The sequence below is a fragment of the Phyllostomus discolor genome, chromosome 2 (genome assembly GCF_004126475.2).
Source record: "Phyllostomus discolor isolate MPI-MPIP mPhyDis1 chromosome 2, mPhyDis1.pri.v3, whole genome shotgun sequence".
Classification (NCBI taxonomy): domain Eukaryota; kingdom Metazoa; phylum Chordata; class Mammalia; order Chiroptera; family Phyllostomidae; genus Phyllostomus; species Phyllostomus discolor.
In genome coordinates this window covers 31,074,935-31,092,444 of record NC_040904.2, presented here as the reverse complement: position 1 = coordinate 31,092,444, position 17,510 = coordinate 31,074,935, and the positions used below count along the sequence as shown (strand labels likewise).

Below are 17,510 nucleotides of genomic sequence, written 5' to 3'. Positions count from 1 at the left end.
TTGAGAGTTGTCCATTTAACCATTTCAAATGAAGCAGCATGTAGAAGGAATGACAGCATATTTTAACTTGAGCTGAAATTAGCAGAACAGTTTAATATTAAAAAAAGCCTTATTGGAATTGGTGGGTTTTAATCTCATGTAAACATTAATGAAACCGTGAGTGGCCCTAATTTTGAATGTATGTTCTGAAAAGTTGTAAATTCATCCAAGGAACAGTGATCGAAAGGTAGTTAAGTGTGTTGTAGGCCAGCCATCTATTTAGCCCAGAATGTTGGGGCTACAATACCATATTGTTGATGACAAGTAGTAGCTGATAGTACTGTAAAATTAGTTTAGAGGAAATAATATAATTAATATGATATTATATTAATATTATATTATATATAATTAATATAATTAATAATATAATTAATATTAATATTTAATATTCATAAATATCTTAAGTGAAAATTTCCTGACCTGGAATGGTACTGCTTATTAAACACAGTTGAAAAAAAGAATTCAATGCCAGTATTGACAAAAGGTGAAAATTCAGTATTTGAGTAAGCTTAGTGTGGAAGATAGGTCAGAGGTCAACAAGAATTCTAAAGTTACTGGCTGCTTTACTGATCCCTTCATCGCCTCTGCTTTTATATATGCAGGGATAGGCACGTGTTTGAAAGAATGAAAGACAAATTATTCCATTGAGCCTGTGTTAGTGTATTCACCTTCTTTAGTGTTTCATCTCCTTTTTAATGAGATTCTTGAAGACTTAAGACTTCTCATGCAAGGAATTTCCTCCGCCAATTTACCAGAATACAAGTGATCTATTCTTTGAGTGTTTAACTGTTGACCTCACCAAGAAATGAAATAAATTTGAAAGAAAATGTTGTCTGTCCATGCTTAGGAGTATTTCAAATGCCTGGCTTTTGTGATGATGGTTCTCTCATCCAGTTCTCTCATAGCAGTATAGCATCCTGACCTCTCCCTGTGTGGTACTCACAGTTACTGGTTTCTGTCTTCCTTCCATAGTAGAAGCTCCATGAGGTCAGAGACTGTCTAGCCTTGTTCATTGGTTTCTATTTAGTACCAGGCCTTAATGCTGCATTGGTAACAAATACTTATTTATTAAATAAATAAATGATCTGTTTTCTGTCACCCAGTGAGATAGCTCTTCAAGGTTCTGTTGTTGACTCTGTCCTGCTATTTACTTGCTTTTTTAATTGATATTGATGCCTTCTTTTACTATTAAACTGTGCATACAGTACCCATCATTTTCATTTTGCCTGATTTCTCTGTATTTGAACTCCTCTTCTTTGTTCCAAGTTTATATAAAAAGTATCACAATTTATTTCTAGGTGGAAAAGTAGATTACCAAATGCCCTATTAGTTACATAGGAACAGTGGGACTACAGCTGATACTTACCTACTTCCTCTTGCTTATGATTCAGGTCCTGTTGATCTCTTATAAAGATGTAAGTTTTCTCTCCCTTCAGTTTCTGTTCCCCATTCTATTCTTAATGCTGTGACCAAAGCAATCTACTTAAATCAATGGTCTGATTGGGTGATGATTTTCTCTTGCCCTATAGAATAAAATTTAGGAATTGGCCTTTTGTTCTTGTTCTGTGAAGTCAGAAATAAGACTTTCTTATGTTTAGAACCATGAGAAATGGGACCAGATTGTTAAGTAGATGTTGAGTTCCCCATCACTGGTCAGGGTATGGAAGGACTGGAAGCAGTCCTCAAACGGGATGGGTTATCAAAGAGTTTTGAAGCTATATGTACTTTAGGCCTCTGATAGTATCGTTCAAACTGCTTAGGTCTTCCACAGTCTGACCCAGATAACTTGTTAATGATTAGGACATCTTAGTCATTCCCCACTACATCTTGCGTGTGGTAGGCACTAAACATTCAGTAAATAAATAACTTCTACTTCTGGGTATTTTCCTGAATGCATGAGCTCAGGTTCTTTGTTTGCTCTTCAGACTTGATTTTCTGATGTGGGAGTATCAGATCTAGATTCTAAGTACTGGGATCCAGTCTTGGGCCTCTGCCTGTGTGATCTTGAGTTACTTATTTTCTCTGAGCCTACTTTTTCATCTGTAAAATTAGAATAGCTGTTACCATGAAGTAAGTTATTGTGAGGACTAAGTACATAGGAAAAATGTTTTATAATCGGAGAATGCTTTACAAATGATAGAAATTATTCAAAATTGATTGCTTTTTGTTTAATATATTTATAATTTAATATATAGGCATGTCATTACTATTACTCTTTCACATAATGAGGCTCATTTTTTAGCCTAGCAAAGGAAATATAATTGCTTTTCTTAAAAAGCAGCACATTTACTCACCTCCTCAAGGCAAAATTTCTCTCTTACATTACTGAATTCTTGATATTTTAATTCCAAACTACCAGGAACTGATTTCTTGTTTAGTTTTTGTGTCACCTTTGGACAAAGATTCAAAAAGTACCACTGGCAAAATAAAATAACATACTGTTTTTCCCAGATGGATCACATTTGGTAGCAATTACACAATTTTAAGATTTGTCTTAAATCATATACTACTTATGTTTTTATTGTCATTTTTAGGTGGCAAAATCAGTGAATAATTAGCAAAAGGATTTTAATGAAAGTGTTACCTTTATTCTTAATTCTTTACTCATACACCATATGCACTTATATATTTCATAATTACAATTTTATATTACATGTAAATGCTATAATTACGCATTTTGATGCTTTTCCCTAGATTGCATATGATGGAATTAGATACATCATTAATCCATGGTGCTTCATAGAGAGCTCTTTCTGAGTTCAAGATGAGTGGGTTCATGAGCCACTGCTTTGTAAAGTAGAACCTAATAAGAGATATTAGCTCTCAAGAAAGGGTAATTCTTGAGTCTGAGAAGGGAAAGAGATGCTCACTGACCAGGGCTGTCTTTACAAGTAAGATAAGTTAACAAATCAGATTTTCATAAGATGAGGACTCTGCATTGGAAAAGAAAATTATTGGCATTTGTTGTTTCCTCTTAATATAGTAATTCTCTGTTCTTTCTCCCCTTTAACCAGGTCAGTATATGTTTTATGCCCTATTCTTTTATCACACAAAAAAAGAGAAGAAATACTGCAGTGAATGAAGATTCTGCTGCATTTTAGCACTGCTTTTCCTGCTGTCGTTGGCCTTTGAATGAGGATGACAATGGAAGAGATGAAGAATGAAGCTGAGACCACTTCCATGGTTTCTATGCCCCTGTATGCAGTCATGTATCCGGTGTTTAATGAGGTAAGTTCGTAAATATTTCCTCATAGGCTCTTCGCTGTTGTGTGTGTGTGTGTGTGTGTGTGTGTGTTTTGTATTCTTTTTTTAAAGATTTTATTTATTTATCTTTAGACAAAGGGTAAGGGAGATAGGGAGGGAGAGGGAAACGTCAATGTGTGGTTGCCTTTTATGCATCCCCTATGGGGACATGGCCCACAACCCAAGCATGTGCCCCGACTAGGAGTCAAACCAGCGACCCTTTGGTTCTCAGGCTGGCACTCAGTCCACTGAGCCACACCAGCCAGGGTTCTTTGCAGTTTTTTAATACCTACTTCATGTATTCATTTGTTTGTTTGTTCTTTCATATTATAAATACTTGTATAAAGATCTCCATCTGTGTATTAGGTATCATGCCAGGACTAGACATGAAACAGTGTGGGGAAATCCAGACAAACTGTTACCCCTCTGGAAGTTTTAGTGTAGTGGAAGAGAGAGACATTAAACAAAAGAATACAAATAATTAGATGAATGAAAAATTGTTGTAAGTGCTATGAAGTGTAAAAAATAGTAGGTGGGACCTATTTTAGGAGCCAAGGCAGGCCTTACTAAAGAACAGACATACTATCTAAAAGGAGCAGATAAGAGTTAGACTGCTGGAGAGCTGAGGATAAGCACATTTTAGATAGAAGAGCAGGCACAAAAATCTCCTGATGAGTTACAGTCAGTACTGTTACCTTTTTACTGATAAATGGAACATACCAGTGCTTTGTATGTAGAGAAGATGTAGTTGCTTTTTTAATTTGAGGAATCTCTAAGACTTAATACTTTTTTTTAAATTAATATGCTAAGGTATGTAGAGAATTCTAGAGCTGTGCAAGTTTCTTAAATATAATCTAATTACTCCCCTTTAACGGTGAACTAAGGCCCTGATATATAAATTTCCCCTCCTGAAATTATGTACAACTAAAAATCTAGGACTCGAAATTCAGTGGCTTGAGGCTTTTTGTGTAATTAGATTTTTTGGGGGGGACTGTTTTATTAATCTAATTATAAAGCTATCAATACCCTTAATCTTATTGTCCCTGGACACTCCCACCATTTCCAATAAGTTTTTATATCTTTTTGTAAAATATTTAGAGTAAGATTGTGGGTTTCACAACCATTTCACCTACATTATTAGGTTTAATAATAATGTATTTGATGTACTTTATAATGCCTGGGGGACAATAGAGAGTGGTTTATTCTCTTCAACTTGAAATCCAGAGACTTAGTTTCCATTTCAGACAAATATTTTGTAACTTCACATGTTGTTGTCTACTAATAGTGTTACACTCAGCGTTCATGGAGGGAAAAAAAAAAAAACAGTAGCTTGGGTAAAATTTATTTTTCTTACATAAAAAATTCTAGAGGTAAATGGACCAGGGCTAGTATTATGGCACAATGTCATCAGAAACTCACTTCCTATCTTATCTTCCATCATCTTAGTGCTTGCCTTCCATTATCAAGGTCATTTCACCTGTGGGATGGCTGTTGAAGCTCATCCAGTCCTAAGTTGTTCCCTGGATTGGGCAAAAAATGGAGCACGGGGTGGGGTGTAAGTTACTTCCAGCTGATTCAGCTTTCTTAACCTTTTTGAATGTCCTATACAAGACTGCCATTTACATCTCATTGGCAAAAATAGAGTCTTATGACCACACCTAAGCTGCAAAAGAAGTTGGGAAATTTAGAAGTTTATTACTAAAGAGGAAGCAAAGAGAGGCATCTTTTGAAAACCCTCTCTATTATACTGCTACCATGGTAGCTGCCACTCTTTTAGGACTGATTACACCCACGTCTGGCAGCTAGAACTGACACTTGAGTAATTATTTCTACCGTTTTGTTCTAATACTTTACCCATTTTGTTGCAAGACTAGAGTTATAGTTAGAAGCAAGTGCTTTGCTTCTGTTTAGTAAGTAATTACTAAATGGCAACCATTTATTTGCTGAGTATTCCACTAGGGTCTGGAGGTACATATGGGGAAAAAGGCAACATACTTCTTTATAGGAATTGTAGGGAACACAAGTGCTTAAGCAGATAAGTAATTATATGTTTAATTATTTATTTAATTGTACCAGGTATGAAGTAAGGAGACAGCCCTTGAAAGCTAGTGAGTAATCTATCTTGACAATTTTTGTCTGTACTTCTCAGGTACTTTGAGAACCAATAATACAGTTCCTCAGATGTTCCCCCTTTTCTTATCTGTAGTCTGGCTCTGTAGCTAACTCAGTAGGCTACTGGGCCAAGTTGTTTGGGGGACTATTGTATATTTGTCTGGGTTATTTTGAGTCTTTTCTTGAAGGGAGGGCAGTTGCGTTGCTGAGCTTCAGTGTTGCTGAGCTTTAGTTGATCCTTTAGTTAATGAAGAGGAATGAGAAAGGCTTTTTTTTTTTCCTAATAATTTGGATGATCTTTTTCTTTGCTTTGTTTTTTTAAGATTTTATTTACTTTTAGAGAGAGAGTATGGGGTGGAAAAAGAGAGGGAGAGAAACATCAATGTGAGAGGGAAACACATTGACCTATTGCTTCTAGTATGCACCTGGATTGGGGATGATCCCACAACCCAGGCTTGTGCCCTGACTGGAAACTGTACTGGCGACCTTTATCTTTGCCTGAGCCAGCCAGGTAGGGTGGGTGATCTTTTTCTATATGTGTAAAGTGGATTTTATTTTAGTCTTGATTTTGGAAGATAATTGTTTAGGATCTGAGATTCTGGTAAAATGAACCGTTGGGATTAATACTGACACACCTTTTCTAATTTATTCAAGTATAAGGAAAGTTAACTTGAAAGGAAGAGTAATGGCTGTGAGTGGACTTGTAAATCTCTGTCATAAATAAAGGCAGTGATTCTCTCCAGATGAGATCTGAAAACATAAGTCGGTTAATGGGCCCAGAATTAGAATTTGTTGCCAAATGATTCATAGTTGGTTCAAGAACTAATTATTAGAAGTGAAATTTGAAAAAGAAATGGCTAGATGTGGCAGACAGAGAGATACTACATCAAATTGTAGGGTCTAATTCTCAAGTTGAATTTACTGATCAAACATCATGTTATCAAGCTTTTAAAAAAATAATCTAGGTCATGTATTTTTAAAAGTGTGTTCAGCAATAATAGGCGTTTAGGGAATAGTGCTGGTAGAAGGTTTCCTTTTTGTGATAGAGATGAAATTTCAGTCGATTTAGGAATGGAGTGAAATAATTATGTGCCTTCAAATGTGAAGTGTTAGGTTAAAAAAAATAAAGTACTAGTATTCTCTGACATTCCAGTGTATTAATGTAACATCTTAAGTAAGATGCCTAATCAGTTAATTAATATTTATAGTTCAAAGGTACATTTTTCTATAAATTTACTAATAGTGAAATTAGTTTGGCTTTGTTTTTCTGTGCTATGCAGATTTAAAGATAAGTAGTTGTCAAATGAATCTTATAGAAAGTAGTACTACAGTGGGGATGAACATTTTACTCTGAAGCTAAATGATTTGCTAAATTTTGTCCACAGTATAATGTAAGAGTTAAAAAGCTTATGCATTCTCACCATAATTTTACATCCATGGTAATAACAATGGTGGGTCTAGAAGTCATCTTGTAGAACAGATGTTTAGACAGTAGTACATCCTTACACCTGAGGAAATTTTAGTACTTCAGCTCACAAGGCATTTATTTACGGCATTCTGGGAGCTTGATGCTTGCTAAACTTAATGAAGCTATGCTAGGACAGCTGAAAGAGTGGGTTTCTTGTTTAATCGGCTGCTGCAGAGTTCAGAGTCCAAGTATATTGCATGTGTTGTAAATGTACTGTGAAAATAGGTCTCCTGGTTGCATTATGGAATGGGTTTATAGAAACCTCATGCCAGGTGTCATTTCAGGTTCTTGGGGACTATTATTTTTCACTAATTCTTTATTTATGGAGGAAGAGAGATGTGTATGGTTCAATTCTTCATTCCAGGAAAAGATATATCGTGTATTTTCTTTTCCTCTGACTTTTTGGAGGAACTGTTTTAAGATGAAATATAATTTGTGATGAAGTAGGTATTTTGAGACAGAAATAACAATTTTGCAACCAAAGAATTTTAGATCAAAGGTTTATTTGCTTGTCTATTAATAAATCGCACAAAACGGTGCTTGTGAATAGTATCATTCTGTTTAGAAGCATTTGAAGCAGCTATTCCTGCTAATCTCAGCAGAATATGCAACTCTCAGTTTACGGATAAGGAAGTATTTCTCCAGCTTTACCTATCTACCTATTCCATTTTTCCCCTCAGTGAAGAATATCAAATCCCAAATTTTGAGCATATCAAACACACACTTTTTCCACAGTGAAGGCATGGGTTTAACCTGCAGTTCCATCATCCATAGGTAATCATAGCTAATGTTTACATTTGGATTATTGCCCTGTCACTTAAGTTATATAATCGTCTTAGTTTTCTTATTTGTAAAAGGAGGATAAGAAATTATTCTCTCAATGCAGTGAAATAAATGAATTAATATGTTTTAGCACTTAGAATAGTACCAAGTGTGTAGTGAATGTTAGTTGTTAGTATTAAGCAGTCTTCCTTGTAATTTTCTGACAAAACTGTAATCATAGCCTAGAGTTTTGTATACTTATATTATAGGCAGTGTTTTAAAGGAATACTTTTATATGAATAAAGTGGTTCTAGTTACCTTTTTTGCAAGACAATGTGGCAACCTCAGGAACTGATTCTTTTAGAAACATGTATTGAACTTACTATGTACAAAATATAGACTATTGCATTTGCTTTCTCGTTGGCACCACAAAGTTAGTATGTGGCTTCTTTACAATAATTTTTAGGGGGGGTTGGAGGGATATGAGTGTGGCCAGTGTCTGATTTTGAGGAAGCGAGATTTTTAGACAATTCAGAATCAACTAACCTAATTATTTTGACATTAAAAGTTTGATATAAGCTTCTGGAAAACTGAGCAACAAAAGGGTTAAATGTATTTTTTTTAATTACTTGTTTTAGGGACTGGCTTGATAATAGAAAGTGAAGTGTAGGAATGAACTGATACTTCTAGGGAGAGTAAACAATAAATGAACTCTGTGCAATCGACACTTTGTGTGAGCTTTTAAAGTACAGGGTCCCGCAGAAGTAAAGCCTGCTTGAGTGTAATTAGTAGGGTAATAAAATGGGTGTAATAATTTATAGTTTTAATTTGAACATTTCATCTAAAATGTCATGTGGTGTGCTTGAATGTGATATTGTTATGTTACAGAATTACATGCTTATGATTTTGTAATATAAGATTTTATAATAAAAAGGGACGTTATTTGTGCTAAACCCTGCATTTTTATAAATAATCCAGAGAGTAAAATTTAACAAGTTTGTGGTTAATAATGCCCTCAAAAGCTATCAAAAATAAGTTGGAGGAGGAGCTTACAAACCAGAATGTAAGGCTGGGGGAGAGACCTAATGTTAAGCTCCCTATCATTTCCCTCCAAATGTACTTGAGCAGGTACCTTTTCTTCTCTTTTACATGAGATGAGATGTTATGTACCCTTTTCTCTCTCTCTGAGTCTCTTACTGATGACATGGAAGTTCAATATGATGGAGGCCCAAGGAGTGCCTTTCCTTGTTCCAGTATCCATTAATGCACGGTGTAGTCATATGTTCCCCCTCCCTTCTTTGGACTCAAGGTGTACACACTATCAAGTACTACTAAAAAAATTGACTGTATCGGTTCTTTAAAGATACCCCAACCAAAGACTGTTATCCCCAAAATTAAAAAAAAAATGCTTAACTCATTAGTAAAAGTGTTGGACACACAATGAAAGTTGTTCTAACCTTGCATAAAATCATTTTTCCTTGTGTTGCAACCCTGAAGAAACCCGTAAGTGGGAGAACTGCCAAAGAGGATGATTTTAAGAGGCCACATTCTTCAAGGACCAGTTCAGATCTCATATTCGTATTTTACCTCCTACTTTGACAGTGGTTCCATTAATTCCCATGAAGCTACTTACTTAACTAAATTGACCTTCTGGGATTCTAAGACTACCCTCTGTTTCTTTGCAGCTCTCACACTATCTTCCTTGCACATGATAGAAACTGAGAAATTTGTTTGTTATTAAATAATTGAAGAGATTCAGTGATAGGGTAGACTCCAGTCTGGAGTGGGCAAGTACAAGGAGGCAGGATAGCATTAGTGTCTTGTGCATGAGTTTGGGAGCCAGACAGATTTGGTATGAATCCTCTCTTTCCATCTACTAGTTATTTAACATTTGCATAAATTTATGCAAACTGAGTTTCTTCTCTAAAATGGATATGGTAGCTAGTTCCAGATACATTGTGAGGGTTAGAGATACTCTCTAGAAAAATACTTTGTATGATCAAGTCCATAATAAGTCCTCAATAAATGGTTGCTGTTAGAATATTACTAGAACCTGATACTCTCATGAAAAGATGCTAGTAAAATGAGCATGACTTTATTATGAAATCATATATTACAAGCGAGAGGCATAAAAGAGAAGCACTCTTGTGCTTTTAATTGGGGAGGGAAAAAAAACCATATCTTGCTACTTAAGTATTATTGCTTAAAATGATAGATTCCAGACAATTTAAATTTACGGATAAGAGATTAAGTTCAATTTAAAAAATATGTATAGGCCTTTATGCCTGGGCAGTGTGAATATCATATAGGTAATAAAACCTAGTGGGTTTATTGCAGGTGTCTGGGTATAAAATGTATCCCAGAATAACTCCTCGCAGAGTTCTGGTGAGGTGCTTCACAGCTCATGGATTTGATTTAGTGTGTTCTGTCTGAGCCTCCCCTTTCTTTTCTAAGGTACACACATGCAAACTTACTCTAGAAATCTAGAGATGTTGATGTTAAGGGATCTTGGCTAATTTTGTGAGTCCTTCACTGACTTTTCTTGACCTCTTTTACTTGCCTTGACCCTTTCACAGATCAGTCAGGGCATTACAGAATGAGTTAATATTGCTGATAATTGGAGGCACACATCTGACTCAGGCCTTTGACTTGTTGAAAGAGGTCAGAACATGGTGTTAACCCAAATAAGGAAATAGGTTTCTATCAGGGTGGAAACATTCATCCTGTCTCCTTCTGCCTCTTGCACAACAAGAACTTGAGATCAGAGGAACTGTGTTATTATTTTAATCTTCAGTAGTGTTTATTACAACTAAATGAATTCTGTGGGGAAAAAATAATTTTATAAACTCCCCAGAGTTCCTTTTTTGCTGTACTTGCCAACTTGGTCCTCTCGTGTTTTCCCTTTTACCTACTAAAGCAGTGTTAGATTTTACAAGATTGTAGAAGGTAAGTCAATACTAAAACAAATGATCCATTGTTTGTTTTTGGATTTATATTATTTCAGCAGATTTTGTTGCTTTTACATATGCTGAAGGTGAATAATTCATAGGGAGATAAGGTTCTTGACATTGTTGTCTTGTTTAGAAAATAAGTTGATTTAAAGTGTTGGAGATTCCTTTGATATGTAAATGTTATATATACAAGATGTGGCGAAGTAGGTTTACATATGGAAAATAATACAATAATAATAAATAATACAAGAATAAACTCACTCCTACTTTTAATCTACTTTTGCCCCAAACTGTATATCATTTATAAGGGAAAGCCTACATTTTCATCACTGCAAGAGTTTGAAAAGAATAGTTGTTACATAATATATGTTCATAAGGTTTTTGTAGAAATTTTCTACTTGCATAAAAATTTATAAAAGTGACAAGTCTTTTGAACATTTAATATTGTCCCAAACAAAAAAATACATACATTGAGGTTTTATTAACTGGCCTAATCCTTTGGGATTAAACAAATTTGAATTTAACTGAAGATAGTTATTTTAAGCGTGGCAGTTAACTCTTCAACAGTGAGGGTTTTTTTAAACATTGTATAATGTTTTTGGCTCACTGAAAATGAATTCTATAAATTGTCTAATAAGGTCATTTTATCTTTCAAAATTATAAACTTTACATATTTGGTATAAAAATTAAAAGCATTTGGCTTGAACTTGTGATTTAGTTATGTTAGGTAACTTTTTTTTACTCCTGATAAAATAGAGGATAGATATAATAAGCACCTTTGAAATCCAGATGATCCACAGTCTTCAGTTTGAGTGTCAGACAAATCTTTTATCCATACTGTTTGCTAATTAATAAAATAAACTAATCTCAGCTTAATCCTTTGCTGAGGGGATTGAAAAGCAATTAAGGAGGAATAAGGTAGTAAATACAAAGAATCTTAAATAATAAATGTTTTCTTTGTATTGGTCATTTTATATTCAATACATACACACACAGTTTGCCACATACTTGCAGCAGGGCATTTAGAGTTAATCCTGAACCTTCCCTGTCTTTATTAATTACAGTAAATATGTTTGTTCTTTCCATTGGGACTTATATTATTTTGTATTCTGTGCTTAAAATAAATTTACTTTTAAGTTAGAGTATTTCTTATTTTTTAAAAAAGTAATAAGGAACCGATTTTTATACTTTAACTTTTCGTGGTTTTTAATGAAAATTTTAGATAGCCTCTGGAGAATTAGAGTGATTTAGAGTTATTAGCAAGTATTTTTGTTAGTTAAATGATGTATCTGTCAATATCCTTAATATAGAATGGAATACCAGAATGTTGCTTTTTCTAAGAAAATTGATATTAATTGTGATTTAAAATTTTTATTGCAGCTAGAACGAGTAAATCTGTCTGCAGCTCAGACACTGAGAGCAGCTTTCATTAAGGTGAGACACAAAATATTCATTGTGATTATTAAAATGTATGTTATACATAAATCTAGATACCGGCTGATAATTGCCAGTTTACTTCCTTTTAGTGACAACCCTTTCAACCATCTTGGGCTCGTTTGTTGTACTCTGTGTGAAGTCTAACACTCTTCCACAACGGGAGGTGAAACAAAAATGCTCTTAACATTTATCTGTTCACTTTGTGCTTCTGTATCTGACTTTGGAGTATTCTCTCTTTAACTCTGCAGTAGATTTTTGAATTCTTTTTTATTTGACATGTTAAAAACTTTTGTAAAACTACAACTGCAAAAGATTTTCTTCATATTGTTTAATTATAGAATATAATTATAAAACAGTGTTTTTGAGTGAAAAATAAGACCTGTGTGTACATTAGATTAAGAACACTTTGAGTATATACAGCTAAGTCATTCAGCATGAATTTTTTCCTTGTCTGTACACCTGAGATTTTCAGTTGGTAATCACTAACCATGTGTTGCTGTTGAGCACTTGAAATATGGCTAGTTTCAGCTGAATTGCACGGTGTGTATAAAATACACGCCAGATTTTGAAGACTTAGTACAATAAAAATAATGCAAAATAACTCAGTAATAAGTATTTTTATATTGATTACATGTTGAAATGGTAATATTTTAGATGGACTCTTAAGAGAATTATATATTTTATAATGTTTTAATGTGGCTAGTAGACAGTTTAAAATTATAGAGCCTTGTATTTGTTCCCTACACTGTGTTTTTATTGGGTGGCCCTACTTTATGTATAAAACTTTATCCCCATCTCCCAAAGTACATATCAGTATGCCCAAAACTTTAATTTTTATTTACTTTTTGTGTTTGTTCCCATCAATAGCTAAAATACTCAATAGCTAAGTATTTTAACATTTAAATCTAGAACAAATTTATAGTTATGTTTCATTGGAGTTGAAACTATAAATTCATCCATTATTTTTATGGCAAAGATTAGTTTATAGATACCACTCTTAACTGATAGCATAGGTAATGTAACCAGATATCTCTCTTATCTCTCTACAAGAAATTGCATTGTATTTGTTGGATTGGAACTATGTTGACATGTGCTGAAATGTAGAGCCTGGCACACATTCATACTAGCTTCTTTAAGATATGTCTTTGCCAAATCATTGGGTTAATGAAGAGAATCAACAAATCAGTACCATTATCAATTTTTTTTCTTTCTTTCTTTGCTTAGTATAGTTTGGAATGGCATATTTGGTCATTAGGGAGGAATATTGGCAACAATTTTAAGCATCGTTGTAACCAAAGAAAAGAAGGAAAACATGATAGGTTACATAGTGTAGTATTGATAAAGCAGAGGTTTTTCAGCTTTCCTAATACCAAGAGTAGGGAGAAGTTTCTCCTTTATATTCTGGTCAAGAAGACCCTATCTGAAGCAGTAGGTGGTATACTAAATGACATTCATAAAAGAGATAAAACAGTGAATTTCATGAAGCTTTTTCTTGTAATGTCCTTAAATATAAGCTCACGTTTTAACACTGAAGTACAAGTAAAAAGCAAACAGTATGTTTGAAGTGCATGGCTATGGTAGATCTGGTTGATTCATGGGTAAATTTTGTTATCCACAACTTGGATTCTTAACTGAGCATAGTGTAAGTTATTTTAGAGGAAACCATTAGTCAGTTATGCATTGATTTATTCTTTTTTAATTTTTATTTTATTTTTCTTTTTAATTGTTTTATTGTTGTTCAGTTATAGTTGTCTGCATTTTCCCCCAATTTATTATTAATTATTGTATTAATTTGTAAAATTTCATATGAAATTAAAGGAGGGCATGCATTGGAAAGATATCTTTGTGCTTTTTAAACAATAACTTACTTGAAGAAAATTGAATAATCTCACCCAGCCATTTATCTGTTTTTATATGCATATTTCCAAGTTCTTGGTCCACAACAACAGTTAATATTTATCAAGCTTCAAAATCTATTTTTGTTATTTTGGGGAAAATGATTAAAATAACTTTTTTGAGGTAAAATAATATTAGTGAATATTATCATTTAAGATATCTATTCTGCTTTTGATTCCTTTCCCATCTGATAGGTTGTGCTGTTGAGAATCCCTGATTCAGAAAAGTGGATATTACTGCCCTTGGGGATAGTTTTCTCTCACAATTGAATTCTTTATAAAAACTGGATACCCAGAGAGTTGAGGGTTTTATTCTGGGGGGGAAATCTGTAGGCGTAGAGTCTCTGATTTAATGGTAGATCTGTTTATTTTGTCAGAGTCATTGGGTAAATTTAATGCTTTTAAAATAAGTAGTTTAAGTAAGACTTCAAATAGAAGATCCTAAGACAACTGTTCTCAAACTATGTGCCGAGGCATCCTGGGGCCCCACAGCAAACTCAGACGTCATGAGAGATTTTAATATCTTGAAGCAGCGTGGTAATACTCAACATCTGTTTGACACTGAACTACTAGTTTGCTGTTTCAACATACTTGATTAGGTTACATTCCTTTCAGTGATGTCATGTCTGTGTTAGCTGGACTTTTGGCCATTGCTGAGATAAAAAGCAAGTGCCACAAGAAAATCAAAGTACAACAGGAAATGAGGAGAGAGTGTCCAGTCTAATCTAGCATATGAAACACTGTGCAGTGCCTGACAGGGTGCACAAATCCCATTTAAAAAGGGAGTGGTGGTTATTTAGGAATGAAATTAGATATTTTTCTTTCAATTCACATATATTTAAAGGTTATTAAGTTGTTAGGGTGTCATTCGTTAAGTTGTTAGAACCTGACTATGTAATACACAGCATTGTTAGGTATTTCTTTTGGCACAAAGAACACTGAACTGAGGAAATTAGGGGCTTCTGCGAGATTTCGGTAATGTTCCTGCTTTGACATTTTGGAGTGCCAGAACAACTTGGTATTGAAAACTGCTTTCAAGCTTTCATCATTTAATATATTTTTTAAGGATTTATTTACTTATCTTTAGAAATTGGGGAAGGGAGGGAGAAAAAGGGAGAGACAAACATCAATGTGTGGTTGCCTCTCGTGCCCCACACTGGGGACCTGGCCGACATCCCAGGCATGTGCCCTGAATAGGAATCGAAATGGCGACCTTTTAGTTGGTAGGCCAGCACTCAATCCATTGAGCCACACTGGCCAAGGCTCAGCATTTAATTTTTTTAGAACCTTATTTTAACTTTATTAGAGAGATTGTTTTCTGCCAGCATTGTCTGGAAGCATATAGAGAATGCTCCCCTGCTTTCCAAGATAATGTGTTACGATAATTTAATGCTACTTAGGAAAGATAAATCAGTTATCAAATACTTATTTAAATAATGTACTATATGTAATTTTGTGGCAGTTCATCAAATTAATAAAGTTTATACCATTTTAAGCCATATTTGTATACCTATTTTTTCCATTGCCATTTAGCCCTCTTATACTCTCTTCCCCTCCGCTTTCTTTTAAAGAAAGCTCTTGGGGTTTTTGTTTGTTTCTTTGTTTGTTTTAAATAGATTCTGTCTTAAATATGTTTGTGGAAGAGAAATCAAAACAGGTTATACAGTTTATCCACAGTTACGCTTTAGTTACCTGTGATCAACTAAGGCCCAAAAACATTCTATGGAAAATTTCATAAATAGTTTCTATAATTTTAAATTATAAATTTGAAATTTGAAATGTATAAGTTCTAAAATTCCAGAAATAATAATAATAAAAAGTTCTTAAGTTTTAAATTTTGTGCCATTGTGGATATTATGATGAAATGCCACCATCCCGCTCAGTCCCACCCAGGACATGAATCCCTTTGTCCAGCCTCTTCATGCTGTTTGTGCTCCCCACCATTAGCCATTTAGTCACTTTCTCAGTGATCAGATTGGTCCACTGTGGTGTCGCAGTGCTTGTGTTTAACCTTAATTTACTTACTTAATAATTGCCCCAAAGCTCAAGAGCAGTTATACTGGCGATTCAGCTATGCCAAGGAGTTGCTGTAAAGTGCATCCATTTAGCGAAAAAGTGAAAGTTTTTGACCTAATAAGGAAAGAAAAGATTCATATGTTGAGGTTGGTAAGATCTCTGGTGAGAACAAATCTTCTATTCATGAAATTGTGAAGAAAGAAAATGAAATTTGTGAAATTTGTGCAAGTTTGCTGTCGCACCTCAAACTGCAAAAGTTATGGCCACAGTGAGTGATAAGTGTTTGTTTAGTTAAGTAAAAATGTCATTAAATTTGTGGGTGAAGACATGAACAGAAAAGGCTCCAAAAGGTTACAGAAACATGTTGCACTGACGTGACGTGATGTTGAAAACGTGACGCCTATGTGAAGACTTCGGCAAGGGATCCCTTGCAACCAGTCGCACCAAGCCATATTCATCTAACTTTGCTTACAGTATATTGTTGCAGTTCCTTTTTCTTAGATATTGTTGTTGGTCTCTTATTGTGCCTAACTTACAAGTTACACTTTATTATAGATATGGATGTCTAGGAAAAGCACAGTACAGACAGTTCCCAACTCACAGTATACTGTTTGACGATTTTTCAGGTTTTCAATGGCTTGAAAGCCATTTGTTTGCATTCAGTAGAAACCATGCTTGGAATTTTGAACTCTCATCTTTTCCTTGGCTAGTGATATGTGGTTTGACACACTCTCATGGTGCTGGGCAGTGTCAGCCAGCTGTAGTTCCCAGTCAGGTATGCAGTCCTGAGGGTAAACAACCAATACTCTGTAGTGTACTTTGTTACCAGAGTTTTCTAGATACTGCGTTCTGAGCATGGGTAACCTTAGCCAAGCTGTAGTAGTTCAGTAGCTTACGTGTGTGAAATGCATTTTTGAGTTAGGATATTTTTCCATTTGTCCTGGGCTTGTAGGGTCATAAATTGAGGGACATCTGTATGTATAGGGGTTTGTACTGTCCAAGGTTTCATGCATCCACTGGGGGTCTTGAAACGTATCCCCCATGGATAAGGGGGAACTATTAAAAGAAATAGAATTTAATAGGGCTGTCTATTTTGTTACCTTTTTTAAGATTTTATTTATTTCTTTTTATAGAGGGAAGGGAGCGAGAAAGAGAGAGAGATACGTCAATGTGCGGTTGCTGGGGGCTGTGGCCTGCAACCCAGGCATGTGCCCTGACTGGGAATTGAACCTGCGATGCTTTGGTTCACAGCCCGCGCTCAATCCACAGAGCTACGCCAGCCAGGGCTATTTTGTTATTAATTATCTATCATAATGACTTTCCTGAATAGCATTTGATGAAAGTTAAAATGATCTCAGGATTGAATGTTGCATATTTTGTTTTCCCATTCCATTCCACAACCTTTTAGTTTTCGATACTGAAATCTAATGAGAAATAATATGCTGTAATAGACTAAAATTCATAGTCATCTTAAAAGAAACAAACTCAGGGTGTAATTATAAGTATTAAAAGAAGTTTTGAAATGGTACAGAATTACTGGCGAAAGCTCAGCTCTTGAAAATTAAAATTAACTTTGGTAAACCTAGA

The 17,510-nt window shown here is 34.6% G+C and overlaps 1 protein-coding gene across 1 annotated transcript in view; it reads left to right on the top strand.

The window, feature by feature from the left end:
• PDCD10 (programmed cell death 10) overlaps positions 1-17,510 on the top strand; it is a 43,766-nt gene that overhangs the window by 14,146 nt on the left and 12,110 nt on the right. The window contains exons 2-3 of the mRNA XM_028504662.2: positions 3,054-3,267; positions 11,956-12,009. Of these exons, the coding sequence (XP_028360463.1) occupies positions 3,172-3,267; positions 11,956-12,009 (150 nt within the window). The 5' untranslated portion in view covers positions 3,054-3,171. The remainder of the gene's footprint in view (positions 1-3,053; positions 3,268-11,955; positions 12,010-17,510) is intronic.